Source organism: Cololabis saira, chromosome 2 (genome assembly GCF_033807715.1).
Source record: "Cololabis saira isolate AMF1-May2022 chromosome 2, fColSai1.1, whole genome shotgun sequence".
NCBI lineage: Eukaryota > Metazoa > Chordata > Actinopteri > Beloniformes > Belonidae > Cololabis > Cololabis saira.
In genome coordinates this window covers 50,594,807-50,613,621 of record NC_084588.1, presented here as the reverse complement: position 1 = coordinate 50,613,621, position 18,815 = coordinate 50,594,807, and the positions used below count along the sequence as shown (strand labels likewise).

The 18,815-nt window shown below is 39.4% G+C and overlaps 1 protein-coding gene across 3 annotated transcripts in view; it reads left to right on the top strand.

The window, feature by feature from the left end:
* Positions 1 to 18,815, top strand: part of kif13ba (kinesin family member 13Ba) — a 92,897-nt gene that overhangs the window by 43,080 nt on the left and 31,002 nt on the right. For all 3 annotated transcript variants that reach the window (XM_061747020.1, XM_061747026.1, XM_061747012.1), the window contains exons 10-18: positions 9,024 to 9,136; positions 11,062 to 11,173; positions 12,096 to 12,308; positions 12,391 to 12,501; positions 14,117 to 14,251; positions 14,335 to 14,465; positions 15,868 to 15,954; positions 17,143 to 17,333; positions 18,365 to 18,644. In XM_061747020.1, the coding sequence (XP_061603004.1) occupies positions 9,024 to 9,136; positions 11,062 to 11,173; positions 12,096 to 12,308; positions 12,391 to 12,501; positions 14,117 to 14,251; positions 14,335 to 14,465; positions 15,868 to 15,954; positions 17,143 to 17,333; positions 18,365 to 18,644 (1,373 nt within the window). The remainder of the gene's footprint in view (positions 1 to 9,023; positions 9,137 to 11,061; positions 11,174 to 12,095; positions 12,309 to 12,390; positions 12,502 to 14,116; positions 14,252 to 14,334; positions 14,466 to 15,867; positions 15,955 to 17,142; positions 17,334 to 18,364; positions 18,645 to 18,815) is intronic.

Below are 18,815 nucleotides of genomic sequence, written 5' to 3'. Positions count from 1 at the left end.
AGTCACTTGCACAGACATATCTTAAAATAGTCATAGATTTAGTCTGTTCTGGATTAAACAAAGCCAATTGCAAAAGGGTGGATTAGAGCTACTCTAGGACTAAATTTAAGTTTATATTAATCCTGCAAAGAGGCAGGTTTAACTTCAGCTTAGTACTGTTTGTGAAAGGGAGCACAGATGTTTTGGGAGCATGGAGTATTTGGAATATCTAAATGAAGACCAATATTCGCTACAGAGGCCAGCCAGACAAATACTTGTGGATAGGAGTAATCCATTGAATCAGTTTGATGAAATAACTTTCCGAAACCGCTTTCGTATGTACAAAGAAGATGTACTGGAGATAATTACTTTGCTTGAGCCTAGACTTTCCTCCATGTCTCAAAGAGGAAGGCCTGTACCCAGTTCTCTCCAAGTTCTGATCACTTTGAGATTCTTGGCATCTGGAACCTTTCATCGTGAAACTGGTGATTTGTGTGGTGTCAGCAAAGCAACAGTGTTTAGAATAGTTCACAATGTCTGCAGTGCCATTTGTGAACTGAGAAATCTGTACATTAAGTTCCCTGATGCTGCTAAGCAAACCAACTATAAATCGTGATTCTACGAATATGGGAACTTCCCAGGAGTGATTGGCTGTATCGATGGATGTCATGTTGAAATCAAGTGTCCATCAACTCATGATGCTGAGGAGTACAGGAACCGTAAGAACTGGTTTTCCATCAATGTTCAGGCTGTATGCACTCCCAATTTAGAGTTTTCAAACATTGTCGCCCGTTTGAAGGGAGCAACACATGACTCAAGGATTTTTCACAACTCTTCATTGTGTGCTCAGTTTGAGAGAGGGCAACATAGCGGAATACTAATTGGTGACAGTGCATATGTGCAGAGTTCCTATTTATTCACACCTTGGCCACATCCCACAACAACTGAGCAGCAAAGATATAACAAAGCTCATATTCGCACTAGAGGGATGGTCGAGCGTATGCTTGGGGTGTGGACAAATCAATTCCAGTGTTTATGCAATACACTTCATTTTGAGCCAAGAAGATGCTGCAAGGTGATCATTGCTACAGCTGTGCTGCACAACTACCTGAAGCTGTACAACTACCTAAAGCAGTATAATTGTCCTGACCCTCCAATGGAAGACCAGAATGATTCAGATGTGCCCATGCCAGTCCAACGAGGACTTGCACTCAGAGCTGATTTCACATTGCAGTGCAATATTGCAGTGCAATAGTGTGCTGAAAAATTTAATGAGAAACTCAACCAAGGCTGTCCTAAAATTTAGGTTGTGGTGACTACAATACTCACACTCTTGTCAAGTGTATTTCATTACATTACATAGCTATCTCATGCATCTTTCTTTGAACAACTCTCTTCTAATTTCATATCCAATTCGACCTGTAGAATTCTCATTTTCATGTCATGCTCTTCTTTCAGATATTTCATTTTCTGCTCATGAACTTCTAAGGCTAACTTTTCATGCATTGACATCCTTTTTGGTCTCTGCTGGAAGGTTTTGGCAGCATCTTTTCTCTGGGATGCCATGCCAGATGTGGAGGGTGCACAGTCACTGTGCACTGGCTCTTCCACCAGGGTTAGAATAATATCCTCTGGGAAAAGAACACCGTTAGATACAAAAGTGTGGTTACATTTTAAATTGCATTGAATTCACTGCAAATGGCAGCCCAAGCATTGTTCTTCTTATGTTCAACAGCAGCACTATGCCCTTTACTTTCAATAACAGCATGATTTCCCAAAATTTGTTTAAGTAGAGTTTTTTTTCATACTCAGTATAGTTCTTTGAGTGTGTTCTTTTAGCTTCAACCATGTTTGGTGTCAAAATTCCCTCCAGCAAAACTGTCCTCAATTCCATTCCAGGTTTTTGTGAGCACCATTAGGCTAACAGACTGTGCTCCCACTTAAGCTAATGAGGTGTTCTGCTTTAAGCTTACTCCAGGACTCCACAGTCTGGGACTAACTAAGACAAATATAAGCCACGCTCATGCAAGCCACTTAAATTACCTAGCTTTACTAGTCTGACTTAGGCCTACTCCTGGCTTGATATAAGCCTTGTCTGTGAAACCGGGCCTATGTGTCTTTAAACAGAGGGGAAAAACTGAACATTGGTGTGACGTCATCCATCTGGTGTGAGAGTGAAGGGGTTGAGCAAGAGAGGGAGAGAGAAATAAGAAATAACATCAGTCTGGACAGGACAGTTATTTTCACGCCTGATCTCTGCAGTTCCTGCGGGACGAGGACCGACGTCCTCCTGGCCGTTACACGCTCTATAAGCGCCGCACATTCCAGTCCCAGGTTTTCATGAAAAGGCCCCTCAGACGCCGTAACGCAGCGGAGAAATCATGAGGATTAGAAACGACCAAGTGATCCTTCACAGTTATTTACTCCGCTCGCTGTGACGAGACAAACTTGGCTTGTCTGCAGCGAGGGAGGAAGAGGGCCGTTCCTGAGTGGGGTGATGTCAGCTCAGCTGTGTGGACCGGCCACTAAAACAAGCTCAGTGACTAATTCTCCATCCGCACTGACCCACTTTACCCTCCCTGCTCCTTGCTCCTGTTTCCTCGCTACGAGCGAATCCTGTTAATAATTCACAGGCGACTGTGAGTTGGTCAGCTGATACGGCCTGCTCTGTTTCCAGAGCACACACCTAGAGCCGGCGCTGAGTCGGCAGCAACCGGTTCAGCATTTTCAACAAACAGCTAATGCATAAAGTATGTAGCCGGTGAGGGAATCACTTAGCTGGCACATCAGTGTATACACCCGTTCAGAGCTGTGTTTAAGCTTTTTATTTGTTACAATCAGTACTCGAGTTGTAAAAAAAAATCAGGGGGATGGTGGATTTTATCATATGGGGACAGATATTTAAGCTTTAAATATCCACTGGGCTTACATCAAATACATCAAAACACAACAATAAAAAACACTTTTCTGAACTTATCAATATGACTCTGTCCTTCACAGGATAAGTAACATGGATCACTGCAAAAACTCAAAATCTTAACAAGAATATTTGTCTTATTTCTCGTTAAAATGTCTCATTTTAGTAAAAAAATCTCATTACACTTAAAACAAGACTCACCACTGGAAAAAACAACAATTTTCACCTGTTTCAAGTAGATTTTCACTTAAAATAAGTAGAAAAATCTGTATGTGGAACAAGATTTTTTTGCTAGTAATGAGAAGATAAATCTTGTTCCACTGGCAGATTTTCCTACTTATTTCAAGTGAAAAATTTACTTGAAACAGGTGAAAATTGTCAAATAAGTTATTTTTCTGGTGTTATTTTTCTGGTGATGACTCTAAATGTTGAAATAGCAGTAAAACCACATTCACTGATGAAATGACATAAGGGATGGAAAGGGGGATGACAGTTTTACAGGGGGATGATTTGGACCGTGTTTATTTCAGGGGGGGATGCCATCCCCCCTCAACTCCAGTACTGGTTACAATCAATAAGAATCATACAAATATGAGTTGAAAGACTTAAAACTAAAAATCTGCAATGGTCAATAAGCATGAGGTCTGGATGAGTGTCCGTTACGAGGCATCGTTGTACGAGTCGGTGAGTTCCCGTGTTCCTTCTTTACTGCTGTGTTTCCAGAGATGTTAGTCTGATTTGGAAGAAGTTCAAGTTGACTTTATTAATACCCATAGGTAGATTTGTTTTGCAGTAGTAGAAGGCATCTCACACACAATCTTTACAGTCATTAATTTGACACAGGACAAAAACAATGAACAGGTTTACAAAAGCACAAGACAGACATGGCATAAAAATGCTCAGTGAACAGGATAAAAGTAGATGTTGCCCACAAGGCAAAGAACAATAGAGGTAAAAACTAGGGGTGTAACAATGTATCGTGCCACGAAATTTTGCGATACAAAAACGTCACGAAACGTGTCGTGGAGGTGACAAAGTGTATTGCGATATTGGGTTATTAATATTAATCCATTGTGTTGACTAGTAACGACTGCGCCTCGACCCGCGGACCAAAATCTTCCTCCGCTCAGAAGTAACTAGTATCGTTTTGAGCTCAGAACCTTTACTTATGTAAGGCTGGTGTAGAGTTAAGACCTACCTTATTAAATTAAACCTTTTTCGGGTCATGAGTAGGATAAACACGGGGAAACTTCTGCTGAGTTCCAGTGTACTTTAATGTCCCTCAACAGTGTAGGATTTTAGAACATCAACACAGCACCTAGTGCCGTACTGTGGCGTATCACTCCGCCCAATCTAAAACAGACTAATCACTACAGATAAACTGACTAGTGTCATTATAGTCCCTGATTTACATCAGAATATAAAGAATATATTTATAAAATAATGAACCCTGAATTACCAAAATAACCTTCTTAACAAAAATAAATCTCCTCTTACACTTATAAGGTGAGCATGAATCAATCTTTTTTATGATGTAAAATTGTATGTATTTATTTACTTTTATTTATTTATTTAATTTTAGTTGTTAAATTTCTGGAAAAGAAAAAAGTCAAATCATACATGAGAGAAACTATTCAGTTTGTGGCTAAATATTTGTACTTGTATGAAACTGAAGATCATAATGCAAACCTGACATTTACTTTTAGTTCAGTTTGTGAAAAATGGTTGGCCTGGCTTTCTCTTTAAAACTTAAACAGTTATAAAGCATTACAAACTGTAACAATAGGGCAAACGCACAGTATTGTTTTGTATTGTGTGTCTTTCAAATAAAAGACAATTTTTTCCAGTCACATGTTCCTCATTCAAGGTTGTTAAAAAAATACTGCTATAATATCGTATCGTTATCGTGACCTCAGTATGGTGTATCGTACCGTATCGTGAGATTAGTGTATCGTTACACCCCTAGTAAAAACCAAGGTCAAGGTTTCTAATAAATAGAAATAAATAAGTTAAAAGCAGGATATACCTCAGCAATAAATAACATGTGTTAAGATTTGTTTAAAAGAGAGACAGCAGCAGGAGCCAAATAACCGCCGTTCAAAGTCTGCAAAATACCTTTGTTCTTCTCAACAGTGTGTTCCACATCAGTGCTCAAACGGCCGCTATCACAGGGGATTATCACATTACTTAATTAATTTGCCTTCAGGGATTCATAACCTTTTTTAAATGAACTGCCTTGCACATGTATTTAAGTATTCTGGGTTATTGTAGTTGGATTACCGCCTGTCCTCAGGTTTAACGGTATCCTTTACGTTAATTAGTCCCCGGGGGCCCGTGGTTGTCCCTACGGAGCAGCAGGAGCAGCTACGACGGAGCAGAGCGTCACGCGGAGCAGCTTTGACACGAGCGTGTCACCGGATGAGTCAGTGGAGCCTCATGCTGCTGATGTGGTGACTGATCACACGCATCAGGGATTGATCAGTCCCTCATTCAGCTGACTGGAGCACCCGTTCACTGTTTTACAAGCCGTTAGTGATGCACCGAATGTTCGGTAACCGAAATTGTTCGGGGGAAAATAGCAAAAAAAACACCCTCTGTGTTCGGTGGAATAAGTGGGGAAAAAAACAACAATTACCTGTAATAACACCGTGTTTAGATGACGCAAAAGAAGTGGATAAAACAAAATAAAGAAAAAGAAAAGCAATCCCTTTCCCATATTAATACTTGTATGGGAAAGGGATTGATTTTCTTTTTCTTTATTTTGTTTTATCCACTTCTTTTTCACCTTTTTTTTGTTTTAAGGCCTATGTTACAATTTTTCAGCAGTCAGTTATAATCAATATAATAATAATATCAAAGTTGTTCCAAAAATATTTCTACCATTTAATTTTGTAAAAGATTTTTTTCTTTGAAAAGCATGCCTAATTTTGTTTTTTATTTGATTTATGCAATGGTGAAAAAATTGGCAAAATAAATGGAAAAACTGCGAAGAACCATTGTTCGGTATGTTATTCGGTATTCGGCCAAGTGTTTATTATTATTTTCGGTTTCGGCCACAACTTTTCATTTCGGTGCATCACTAGTTTGTTGTGGTTCCAGAACCAGAGCCAAGGAAGGTGAGGCAGCGTTCAGTTATTCTGCTCCTCACCGGTGGAACAAACTTCCTATTATTATTTTCGGTTTCGGCCACAACTTTTCATTTCGGTGCATCACTTTTGTATGCACTTTTGAAAGTCTGACGTTGCAGCGTAACAGATGACAGATGCTGGTATTATGTATTCTGGGCTGCAGGCCTCTCATTGTAGAAAGGAGAGGTTTATAAATGAATGAGGGTGAGCTGTGGATCCTTGTTGTGGCGTTTGCTGCTTCAGCTTCACCTCCTCCGTCCCCCGGGACCTGCTCTGCTCCAGACACTAAAGTTCCCGCTCTGCTCCAGACTCTAAAGTTCCTGCTTCAGCTTCACCTCCTCCGTCACCGGGACCGGCTCTGCTCCGGACACTAAAGTTCCCACTCTGCTCCGGACACTAAAGTTCCTCAACCCGGTCTGTTGGAAGCTGCGCTGATTAGAGGCCGAGCTGCATCTCTGCCCCCCCTCGGTTCTGAACCTCACCTTCCAGAAGTCTGGCTTCAACTTTACTCCGTCCCTCATTGTTTCAGCGTGATGTAAGAGGAAGCGTTTGAAATTAGGATTCCAGCGTTTACAGCGAGCTCTGCCCTTTTCCTAAATCAGGGTTGCCTTTGTTTTCAAAACACAAAGGAAAACATCTCGCACACGACTGAGGCGCACGTACACGTACACTGCTGCTGGTTTCACACTGCATGTATACAGGGATAACCCTGTTTGCTCACGCATGGAAACAGATTATTCCCAATGTTTCAGTAACCGGAATATTGACCTTAACCCGAATTTTGACTGCATGTAAAACGTAATCTTTGTTTTGATTTTGTCAAAGCTTTTCTGAGTCTGCTGGAACGCTGTGGCCGGAGTAGATCTGCTGACGCCACGCCGGCGTCCGTTGTCTTGACGGCAGGTGTTGAATTGTCCGTCGTCAGCTGCTGACGAGTCTCAGATAAGGACGTGATATCGTCCCTTCAGCCCTCAGAAAGGCGTAGAATGAAGCCGTCAGCAGGAGACTGAGAGATGCTGTTACTGCTGTTACTGCTGCCTTGCTCGTAGAAACACCAGTCATTTCATTTCATTTATTTATTTGATGAGGAGGGACAGTGTACATCATTATGCGTTTAAAAAATAAAGTCAGATGCACCGAACTGTAGCCTATTTGCTAATTCCCATTGGCAGTCCCCCTGGCTAGGATCTAAAAACAGGCAAGTTAAGAGCAATACAGTGTTCAGTTATGAAATACAATAATATAACCTATACAACAATAATACAACCAACCACATAACAATATTTCACAGTTTACATTCATAAGTTATAGTCGTAGCAGCAGATTAAAGTAAAGTGCAAGTGTCACAGTTATAAGGTGCAGAGTAGAGGTATAAAGTGCGTGGTGTATGGGACTGTGGACTTGAGAAAAGAAACAAAAAAAAGTCCACACCTCTCAGCCCAGACCGTTAGGATTTACTTTTTACTTTACTTTTTTTTTTTATTTGCACCATAAAAGAGAAAAACAAAAACAACAATTAACAGACAAAAGTAAAATGTGCGGGAGAAGTTAAAAAACCCTGTACGGGCTTATAAAAAGCACCTCCTCCCCATGGAAATAAAAGAATTGACAAATAAATCAACAACAACAATAATACTGGTATTCACAAAATAAACTAGAAGCTTTAACAACAGACAATAAGAAAGCAAACATGAGCAGGGAATGCAAAAAACAAAAACATGATAGTTTGTAGGGTAATAATCCACATCTAACATACTGTAAAATAAAGGTTTAAGAGTCTTGATTTAGAATATTTTTAAGTCTTAACTTAAACATTTTGATAGAAGAGGAAGATTCAACAATTAACTGATAGGAATTCCAGACTAAGGAGCCTCTATAACAGGGGTGTCAAATGTGCGGGCCGAGAGAGATTTTCATGCGGCCCGCGAGAAGTTTCCAACGCAAAAAAACGAAATGTTAATTTACTAAAAAGGAAGGCATAAATAATTGCCATGAATCGCAGCATATCCGATAATATATTTCTTCTACAAATCTATCGTTATTCCACAAAGAGAGCAGTTTTCGACATTTTTTTAGTTTTCTAGAATGCATTTGCCGATTGCATTTCTTTGTAGACGGCCGTTTATTTTTATTAACTTACTACTATTATATATTTTTGCAGGAAAAATATCACTGCTAAAAAAGATGATAGAAGATATTTATTCGGAGAATTTCAACAAAAGTGACAAAGTAAAACAGTTAAAAAAGAAGTGCTGACTTTTTCGGCACACTGGCGTAAATATCCGCGCCAATTTTTAAAAATAAATACACTTAATTGTACTGGAAAAATCTCTAAATCACAAAGAAACACTCTCGGATGTAATAAGAAAGATTTTGCTTTTAATTAAATTTCCTATAAAAAAGCGAAATATAAAAAAACATACTTGTTTCTGTTTATCTTTGTAAAATGATATTAAAAGTATCTTACATAATTTGAAAAAAAACCGAGATATTTCAAGAAAAGATCCTGAAGAAATATATTTTAGATAATTAGAGTGTAAACAAATTGCATATTTCCTTTAAAATTAACTAAACTGATATTGGATTAGATAACAATAGTAAAAAAAAAAAGAATTAGAAAAAAAACCGCACCGTTTTTGTTATTTTGAGCGTGCGGCCCGCGAGGAAAAAAATTGGTCAAATCCGGCCCCGCCAAGCAAAATTAGTTTGACACCCCTGCTCTATAAGCAAAAGAAAACTGGCTGTGTGCAGTGCGACAAAAAGGGGGATGAAGTTTGTTACTGTGTCTTGTGTTGTAAGAACGGACCTGAGATTTCTGAAGCAGCTCCTGCTGGAGTCGGGATGGAAAAGTAGAAACATGCGGTTGCACTTTTCAGTGAACAGAAGGGACACTCCCAAGCCGGGGAGCGCCCCAACTCCCCAACATCACATAACTCTTCTTTTTGAATTTAAAAATAAATTCCCCTTCTTTTATCCCCCCCCCCCCTCCCTCTCTGTAGACGAGCGGGGAGAAGGTGAGCCGTCTGAGTCTCGTGGACTTGGCTGGAAGTGAGCGGGCTGCAAAGACGGGAGCAGCAGGAGAGCGGCTGAAGGAGGGGAGCAACATCAACAAGTGAGCAGAGCTCTAACACAAACACCAGCCTCTCAGACACGTCCTCTCTCATGAAGTGTTTGTATTATTATTTTGATGATGATTCTTAGCTAAAGGTCACATATTCTGTGTGTTGACCAGAGGTGGGTAGAGGAGCCAAAAATTGTACTCAAGTAAAAGTACTGTTACTTCAGAATAATATGACTCAAGTATAAGTAAAAAGTAGTCATCCAAATAATTACTTGAGTAAAAGTTAAAAAATACTTGGTGAGAAAACGACTCAAGTACTGAGTAACTGTTGAGTAACGTCTGATTTATTTTTTAACACAACCATTCAAACAGACAAAAGTACAAAATAATCATCTTCAGGCAAATTAAATCAATAAAATAATAAAATAAATAAATTAAAATTAATAAAAAATAGCTTAAATTAAAATAATCCTAAAGTAAATTCAAGTACCGTACTTTAATAAATAAAATAATAACAGAATAAAAAAATAAATTAAGCACAAGTAGCACAAAATTTCAAGCCTTTGTACTTTTCTTTTTTAACCAGCAGAACTAGAACAAACATGAACTCATAGAAACTCTGTGTGTGTTTGAGTCTGTGTAAATGTGACAAAACATGCAAAAACAAACATTTTTCCCAAAGAATCACCCAGTGATGTCATGAGATTGACGCGTACGTGGATAAAAGGGATAAAAGAAAAGTAACAGCTCAACGTAGCCTAATGTAGCGGAGTAAGAGGAACAGTTTCTTCTTCACAAATCTACTCAAGTAAAAGTAAAAAGTATAGTGATTCAAAACTACTCCTAAAAGTACAACATTTCCCAAAACTTACTCAAGGAAATGTAACGGAGTAAATGTAACTCGTTACTACCACCTCTGGTGTTGACATGAAGTTTTTGGTGAAATACAACAGGTTGAGTGTGTCACTAGTGCGGGTTCCAGTGACTCCACGCCTCTCCGTCATTAGTTTTGACAGTTCTGGGCTTCTATTTTCATGTGGATTTGGGCACAAAAGTAAAACTACAGACCTGCATTCTTGGGAATACTTGTAAGCACGAGTCTGGAGAACGTTCTGGAGGACGAGACCACGTCTCTCTCTCTTCAGCCTGAACAGCAGCAAACTTGTTCCTGATGACTTCAGGTCTGAGCTAACAGGCTAACACTTTACACATAATGTCCACAGTTTAATTGATTATAAACACAAACGCCCTAAACATTAAAACAACAGAAAATGGGCCACATATGGTTTTTCTAAGTCTTTATAACCATTACTTTATACGATGTGTTTTTAATGGATTTCACACTGTTGTTTGCCGGCTGCGTTATAAACTTGGTAAAAGGGAAAAGAAAAAACATGGGAGGACATTTTAAAATACACTATCTTTATAACTTTACCACAAATATACAGGACTGTCTCAGAAAATTAGAATATTGTGATGAAGTTTTTTATTTTCTGTAATGCAATTAAAAAAAAAAACAAAAATGTCATACATTCTGGATTCATTACAAATCAACTGAAATATTGCAAGCCTTTTATTATTTTAATATTGCTGATTATGGTTTACAGTTTAAGATTAAGATTCCCAGAATATTCAAATTTTTTGAGATAGGATATTTGAGTTTTCTTAAACTGTAAGCCACTTACCGGAAACCGGAAATGCGTTGCTACCAAGCGAACCAATCACAACCCTCTCCATCTGCGTGTGGTCTGCGTCGCCTCGACGCGTAGTTACAATTTTCGGGAGGTGACGTCAGTGACGGCGTCAGTGACGTCGTCAGTGACGTCGTCAGTGGCGTGTGGTCTGCGTCGACGCAAACCACACGGCGTCGATTTGACGTAGAACCATAACTCAAGCTTTACTCCTCACCAGCGTGTCGGTGTTGTAATGTTCCCTGGAGTAAACGAGCCTTCATGCTGTTGTCTCTCTGACGTCAGATCCCTCACCACGCTGGGCCTGGTGATTTCTGCTCTGGCTGAACAGGGGACGGCGAAGAACAAGAACAAGTTTGTCCCGTACAGAGACTCTGTTCTGACGTGGCTGCTGAAGGTAAACGCACGTTAGGGATCAGAACCCACCTATTAGTGCAGGAGATAACCAAAACCATCGTTCAGTTTGTGATACAAGCATGAAATTTGGTACGTATAGCCAAAGGCATTCCAAAAATAATTGGACGTTGAGCCATCGTGAATTTTCAACATGGCGCCCATGGCAGCCATTTTTCAAAATGGACGCCAGAAACAACTCTTTTTATATGACTTGAGGACATAATATGATATTTTAGACATATTTACCACATATAGTACTTGGTAGATGTCTCTTGGATAATTGAAAGTTGTCATTTAATATTCAAGATGGCCGCCATTTCTTTTTTTAAAGATGGCAGCCATCATTTGTGTTTGTGTCTGATATGGATGATCTTGGTGTCTAATCAGTCATTATTTATGATGCAGAAATCACATTTGAAACATTGGAATTGGCCAGAAGCTTCCTTCTACCTCAAAACTGAACATGACAACTGTTTCTTTCATGATAACAGCCATATTAGCCAAAATAAAATATATACCGTCATTTCAGGAAAATAGATCTATTATACATAAAAACAAACTTTGAACTAATAAACCAAAAAAGATCCTTATATCTGCAAGAACTGAACCATCTAATGAATGGGTAAGTAATAGAGTGGATGTTGAAGCTCAGCCAGGGCAAACTGGCAACTCATTTCAACTAATCACTCATTAGAAAACACTTGTTTCTGGCGGCCATTTTGAAAAATGGCTGCCATGGGCGCCATGTTGAAAATACACGATGGCTCCACGTCCATATATTTTGGGGAAACCTTTAGCTATTTGTGTACCAAATTTCATGCTTGTATCACAAACTGAACGATTCCTATACGTTTTATAGCTAAACAGCTGGACTATATCTCTTAGTTGGAGTCTCCGTCATCTTTTCTGTGTTTGCGTCTCAGGACTGTCTGGGCGGCAACAGCCGCACCGCCATGGTGGCCACGGTGAGTCCGGCTGCAGACAACTACGAGGAGACGCTGTCCACGCTTCGCTACGCCGACCGGGCCAAGAGCATCGTCAACCACGCCGTGGTGAACGAAGACCCCAACGCCCGCATCATCCGGGAGCTCCGCGAGGAGGTGGAGAAGCTGCGGGTGCAGCTGACGCAGGCCGAGGTCAGACGTCCCCGCCGTCTCTGATTCCCCAGAACTGAATCAGACCCTTTTTCCAGCTCTCACCCGCTTGTCCTTCCTCCAGTCTCTGAAGGCGCCGGAGCTGAAGGACCGTCTGGAGGAGTCGGAGAAGCTCATCCACGAGATGACCATCACCTGGGAGGAGAAGCTCCGCAAAACGGAGGAGATCGCTCAGGTGAGTCGTCAGCGGACCAAACATGGGGAGCTGTTTTGGGCCGCAACGAAATTAAAAAGCAAATTAAAAGGGAAAAGGAAACAAAACGCAAACCCTAACCCTTACGATTTGTTTTGTCTCTCATCACTTCCTGCATTAATACTGACTCCCCTTTTAACCTTTTTTTTAAAAAAAATTTTATTTATCAATTTTCCTTATTTATTTTTTTATTTTTGTTCATTTATTTATTTATTTATTTTATTTATCCTATTTATTTTTATTTAACATACCAAGTTAAAAAGCAAATTAAAAGGTAAAAGGAAACAAAACGCAAACCCTAACCCTTACGGTAGGGCTGCACGATTCTGGACAAAATGAGAATCACGATTTTTTTGCTTAGAATTGAGATCACGATTCTCTCACGATTTTTTTCCAATATAAAATTTATTGCACTTATTACTTTAACTTTGCAACAGCTGAACAAAAATATAATAACAATAAACATCTCTTGTCTTCTTTACACAAACCTTTGAATAATTTAAACAATAATAACAATTTTGAACAATATTTGTTCCTCCCTGAGTTGAACACCCTTTCAGAAAGGGGACTTGTAACAGATCCTGTAGTTCTGAGGCAACAAATTATTCCTCTGGCTGCTTTTTGCTGTAACAGCTGACATTGAACATAAAAACAATAAACATCTCTCTTGTCTTAAATAATTTTAACAATAACAATTTTAACAATATTTATGTGCAATATGTGTCGGGTGATGAGAAAGGTAGATGTTTCTCCAAATGTAATCCACAATCATTAACAAAATATAACAAACATGACAACATGATAGTTGACCATGACAGGACTACAACAACCTAGAACATAGGCCTAGTCCTTTTTTTATGCAGCCATCTTTAAAAAAAAAAAAAAATGTTTTTTTTTTTTTTTTTTAAATCGTCGTCATTTGGAAATGAGATCGCGTTCAAGCATGAATCGAGATCGCGATTTTTTAACGATTAATCGTGCAGCCCTACCTTACGGTTTGTTTTGTCTCATCACTACCTGCATTAATACTGACTCCCATTTTAACCTTTTTTTTTTTTTCTTTTTTTTTTTTAAATTTGTCAATTTTCCTTATTTATTTTTTTATTTTTGTTAATTTATTTATATATTTATTTATTTTATTTATCCTATTTATTTTTATTTAACATACCAAATTAAAAAGCAAATTAAAAGGGAAAAGGAGGCAAAAAACAAATACAATACACAAACAAATGAATGTGTTTAACTCTGCTCTGGCTCTGCTGTCCGGACTGTTTTTTTTTGTTATTTAGTTCATTATTTATTTATCATTTTTATTTATTTATTTATTTATTTATTTATGTATTTATTTATTTATTTATTTATTTATTTATTTATTTATTTATTTATTTATTTATTTAATATTTTGCTGCTGTCTCTCTCCTAAAATAATCATCATTCTAGAAAACCATCATATTCACACACACCCACATACACGCCCACATAAAAGAAGAAATCTGAGCAAAAACATTGACTTTGTTGTTTTGTTTTTGTACTGCTTTGTTTGTCTGTTTTGGATCTTCATCTTCACAGTTTTTCTCTCTCTCTTTCACGACTGCAGGAGCGCCAGAAGCAGCTGGAGAGTCTGGGTATTTCTCTGCAGTCGTCGGGGATCAAAGTGGGAGACGATAAGAGTTTCCTGGTGAACCTGAACGCCGACCCGGCCCTGAACGAGCTGCTGGTTTACTACCTGAAGGTAGGGACGCGTGTTTACGTTCACGGCCGTGGCTCCGCAGCCTGCGTTGATCCGGTTCTGACGTCTCCTCCGTCGTGTCTCAGGAACACACCAAAGTGGGCTCGGCCGACTCCCAGGACATCCAGCTGTGCGGGATGGGCATCCAGGCGGAGCACTGCGTCATCGACATCACGGCCGAGGCCGGCGTGGTGCTGTCCCCGCACCGCAACGCTCGGTGAGGAACGCCGGGAACATCCCTGCAGTCGTCTCTAGGGATGGGAATCCAGAACCGGTTCTTGTTGAGAACCGGTTCCCAGTGTTTCAATTCCTTGGAATCGTTTGCTTTTTTCCCAAACGATTCCCTTATCGATTCCAGTGGGCGCGAATGACGTCACCAAGCACGTTGCGCAACGTCCGCATTCGCGCCCAGTAGGAAAACACGGGGACAAAGCGGCATAAACGTCACGGATGACATCAGGGAGACAATACTTGCAATGTGGACATTTCAACAAAGGGGGGAAACTGTTAGGACTCGGCCGGCTGATGCGCTCGGAGTGCGGAGTCGGCCGGTGTGTGGTAAGGCTGATTTATGGTTCCGCGTTACACCAACGCAGAGCCTACGGTGTAGGGGTTGTGGCTACACGCACCGTACGGCGTACGCTACGCCGTAGGCTCTGCGACGATTTAACGCAAAACCATAATTCATGCTTTAGAAGAGCTACGCGCTCGGCCATCTATGGAGAAGTTAAAGAGCATATACCGCTAGATTCTCCTTTCATCAAGGCAGGGAAGAGAATCAGGCCAGAATAGATGAATGTCACCAGAAGTTTGTGGTGTTGTTACTGGACATTTTTGTGTAATTGCCACAAAATAATTTGTTGTATTTAGTTCATTTCTACAGAAGAATATTTATTTTATTATTATTATTTTATACTAAATACATATTTTATATTAAAAATTAGGGCTGGGCGATTTCGGACAAAAATAAAATCCCAATTTTTTTTTTTTTTTTTTTCTCTGAAAACCCGATTTTCGATTTCGATTTTTTTGGTAAAACTACAAAAGACAATGGAATAAATTGTTTCAAATATTTTCTCTTTATTTTTAAAGAAAAATAGCAAACAAATTTCCCTATTGGGAATGAAGTGCAATTGAAAGATACTGTAAATCCTCCTTGAGTTTAGTAACGTGACAACATTTACAATCTTGACCAAACAAAGATGACAACATGAGCTCTGTCTGTAATGCAGCCAGCTGCAAAAAATCGATTTTCCGATTTTCCTTTTTTAACATCGTCTTGATTAATAAATCCGATTCAGATTTAAAATCGATTAATCGCACAGCCCTATTACAAATAATTTACTGGGGACCCCCTGGCACCATCGAGGAGCCCTGGGGGCGTCTTAAGACCTCACTTATATTTTTTGTTCAAAGATATAAAACAAAGTTGATACTAAAATAGTTTGTTCTCCTTTTATCCAAATGAGAATCGATAAGAAAATCGATAAAGAATCGAATCGTTAAGCAGAATTGAAAATGGAATCGGAATCAGAAAAATCTTATCAGTTCCCATCCCTAGTCGTCTCCATCCTTCTCTGAGGAAATGTGACTCAGCTGACGTGTCTGTGTTGTTCCAGGACCTGCGTTAACGGCTCGCCGGTCACCAGTGGTCTGCAGCTTCACCACGGAGACAGAATCCTCTGGGGAAACAACCACTTCTTCAGGTAAACCTCCTTTGACTTTAAGTCGTGTTTGTAGGTTATATCTGCATCAAATACGACTGAGTCACGTACGTAAAGCCCTGCATATGTGATTGTCTCTCATCAAGGATCAATCTGCCCAATCTGGGGAGAGAAGTTTAAAATTGAGAACTTTACAATAAAAAGGAAAAGAGGAAAATGTGAAAATATGTGAATTGCCGGTCGGGAATCTGGACACACTTTCTCATTCAAGTAAATTGGTGGGGGGGGCAGGAAACAGACCAAATTAAAAAGCAAATTAAAAGGGAAAAAGACAAAAAACAAAATACAAACAAATGAATGTATTTAGGGAGGCCAGCTGGAGATTCCCCCAAGACCAGGGTCACTTTTTGCTTTTTTGTTTGTTTTTCCCTTTGTCTCTTTCTGTCTCTCCTTTCTTCTCTCTTCTTTTCTCTCCTCCCTCATCCCTTTCTCTCTCATTTCTTCCTGCATTAATACTGACTCCCCCATTTAACCTTTTTTTATTTATTTATTTGTCCTATTTATTTATACAATTTTTTTATAAATTTTTTTACATTTTCTTTATTCATCCTATTTATTAAATTTTTGCTGCCGTCTCTCTCCTAAAATAACCATCATTCTAGAAAACCATTATACACACCCACATATAATAAGAAATCTGAACAAAAACATTGATTTTTTTGTTTTTGTTTTGTTTTTGTACTGCTTTATTTGTACGACGGAGTATTAAGGCCAAACTAAGACAAAAAAAAATTGGGAAATTACGAGAATAAAGTCATAATATAATGAGAATAAAGTCGTAAAATTACGAGAATAAAGTCATAATGTTGCGAGAATAAAGTTGTAATAGAATAAAGTCGTAATATTATGAGAATAAAGTCGTAATATTATGAGAATAAAGTCGTAATATTACGAGAATAAAGTCGTAATATTACGAGAATAAAGTCGTAATATTACGAGAATAAAGTCGTAATATTACGAGAATAAAGTCGTAATATTATATATATATATATATAATTTTTCCGTATATTTATTTTATTTATTTATTTTCTCTCCTAAAATAACCATCATTCTAGGAAACCATCCTACTCATACACGCCCACATAAAAGAAGAAATCTGAGCAAAAACATTGATTTTGTTGTTTTTGTTTTTGTACTGCTTTTGTTTGTCTGTTTTTTTAAAATAAAAAGGATCAATCTGCCGAAGCGGCGCTCGCGTGCAGCGGAGGATGAGGAGGGTGAGGGTGGGCTGATGAAAAGCAGCGGCAGCAGCGAACAGCTGGATGCAGACGGGGACACGGCCAGCGAGGTGTCCAGTGAATTCAGCTTCTCCTACGAGTTTGCACAGACGGAGGTGATGATGAAGGCGCTGGGAAACAACGGTGAGCTGAGAAAAGCTGAGAGAACCTCACGTGGAGAATCAGGCCACGGGTTTCCTGTCTGTTTCTGGCAGCCTGCTTCAATTTTAGTTTTAGTCTAGGGTCTGGGTCAAGGTATCATTTTAGTTTTTATCAGTTTTAGTCACGTTCATTCTCCTTTTAGTCGTGTCAACTTTCAGTTGACTAAAAGTCATATCTACCTCATTCTGCTGCACCTTTCACTTTTTAAAAATTGTATATATGTTAAGAAGAGCTGTCATTTGTCTATTACCTATTTACCTATTTACTGTAGAGTGAGCGATAACAACCGAATCAAATTCCATGTCTTGTCTGACCTGACCAAATAAATGTGATTCTGATATATCTATATAATATTTTTATGTATATTAAGGATCTTTGTTATAACATTTTGTCTTGTTTTGGTCAACGAAAATGAAAACACATTTTAGCAGAGTTTTTATTTTGTAATCTACATTTTAGTCTCGTTTTTATTCCTCTACAACGGGGATCGGCAACCCGCGGCTCTTTAGCGCCGCCCTAGTGGCTCCTGGAGCTTTTTCAAAAATGTTTGACCTTTTTTTCCTTCTTATTTTTTTCCTCTTTTTTTCCTTTTTTTATATTTTCTTTTTTTTCTTCTTTTTTTCCCCTTTTTTCTTCTTTTTTTCTCAAAATTTTGACTTTTTTCTCGCCATTTTGACTTTTCTTCGACATTTCGACTTTTTTCTCAAGGGGAAACAACGAAAAAAAAAATCTTCCCCCAGTTATAACTAATATAGATACATGTAGCATGTGTTGCCTTCATTCTAAGGCTTATACAAGACAAATTTTTTGAGGCTCCAGACATATTTGTTTTTTGTGTTGGCTCTTTCAACATTTTGGGTAGCTGACCGCTGCTCTACAATATTGCGTTATATATTTAATTATCGTTATCGTCACATGACCAGCATTTTCGTTGCGTCTCGTCTCGTTTTCCTCAGGTGATAAAGGTTCGTTCACAACGATATTTAGTCCTAATGTTGGTTCTGTCTCCCCAGACCCCATGCAGGCCGTCCTGCAGTCCCTGGAGCGGCAGCACGAGGAGGAGAAGCGCTCGGCTCTGGAGCGCCAGCGGCAGATGTACGAGCAGGAGCTGACGCAGCTCCGCAGGAAGCTGAACCCGGACCGTCTGTCCGGCGGCCAGTCCGGGGCTCAGACGGCCGGCCAGCAGTGTCCGGGTCAGCCGTCTCAGTACCGCAGCCTGGAGCGGCTCAGCGTGGGCGGGATGAGCCACTCCAGCAGCGCCCAGAGCCGGCTGCGGCAGTGGAGCGAGGACAGGTGAGGCCCGAGCCCGTCGGGGTGATGGGACAAACACACATCTTTTTATTAATGAAAAGTCAAGAATAAAACGAATGAAGCTACTCAGAGACTACCGTTGTGGGTTTCTCAAAAAATGCCAAGAAGGGGCGCCACAATCTGTAAAATGTATTCTCTGATCCTCGGATAGTA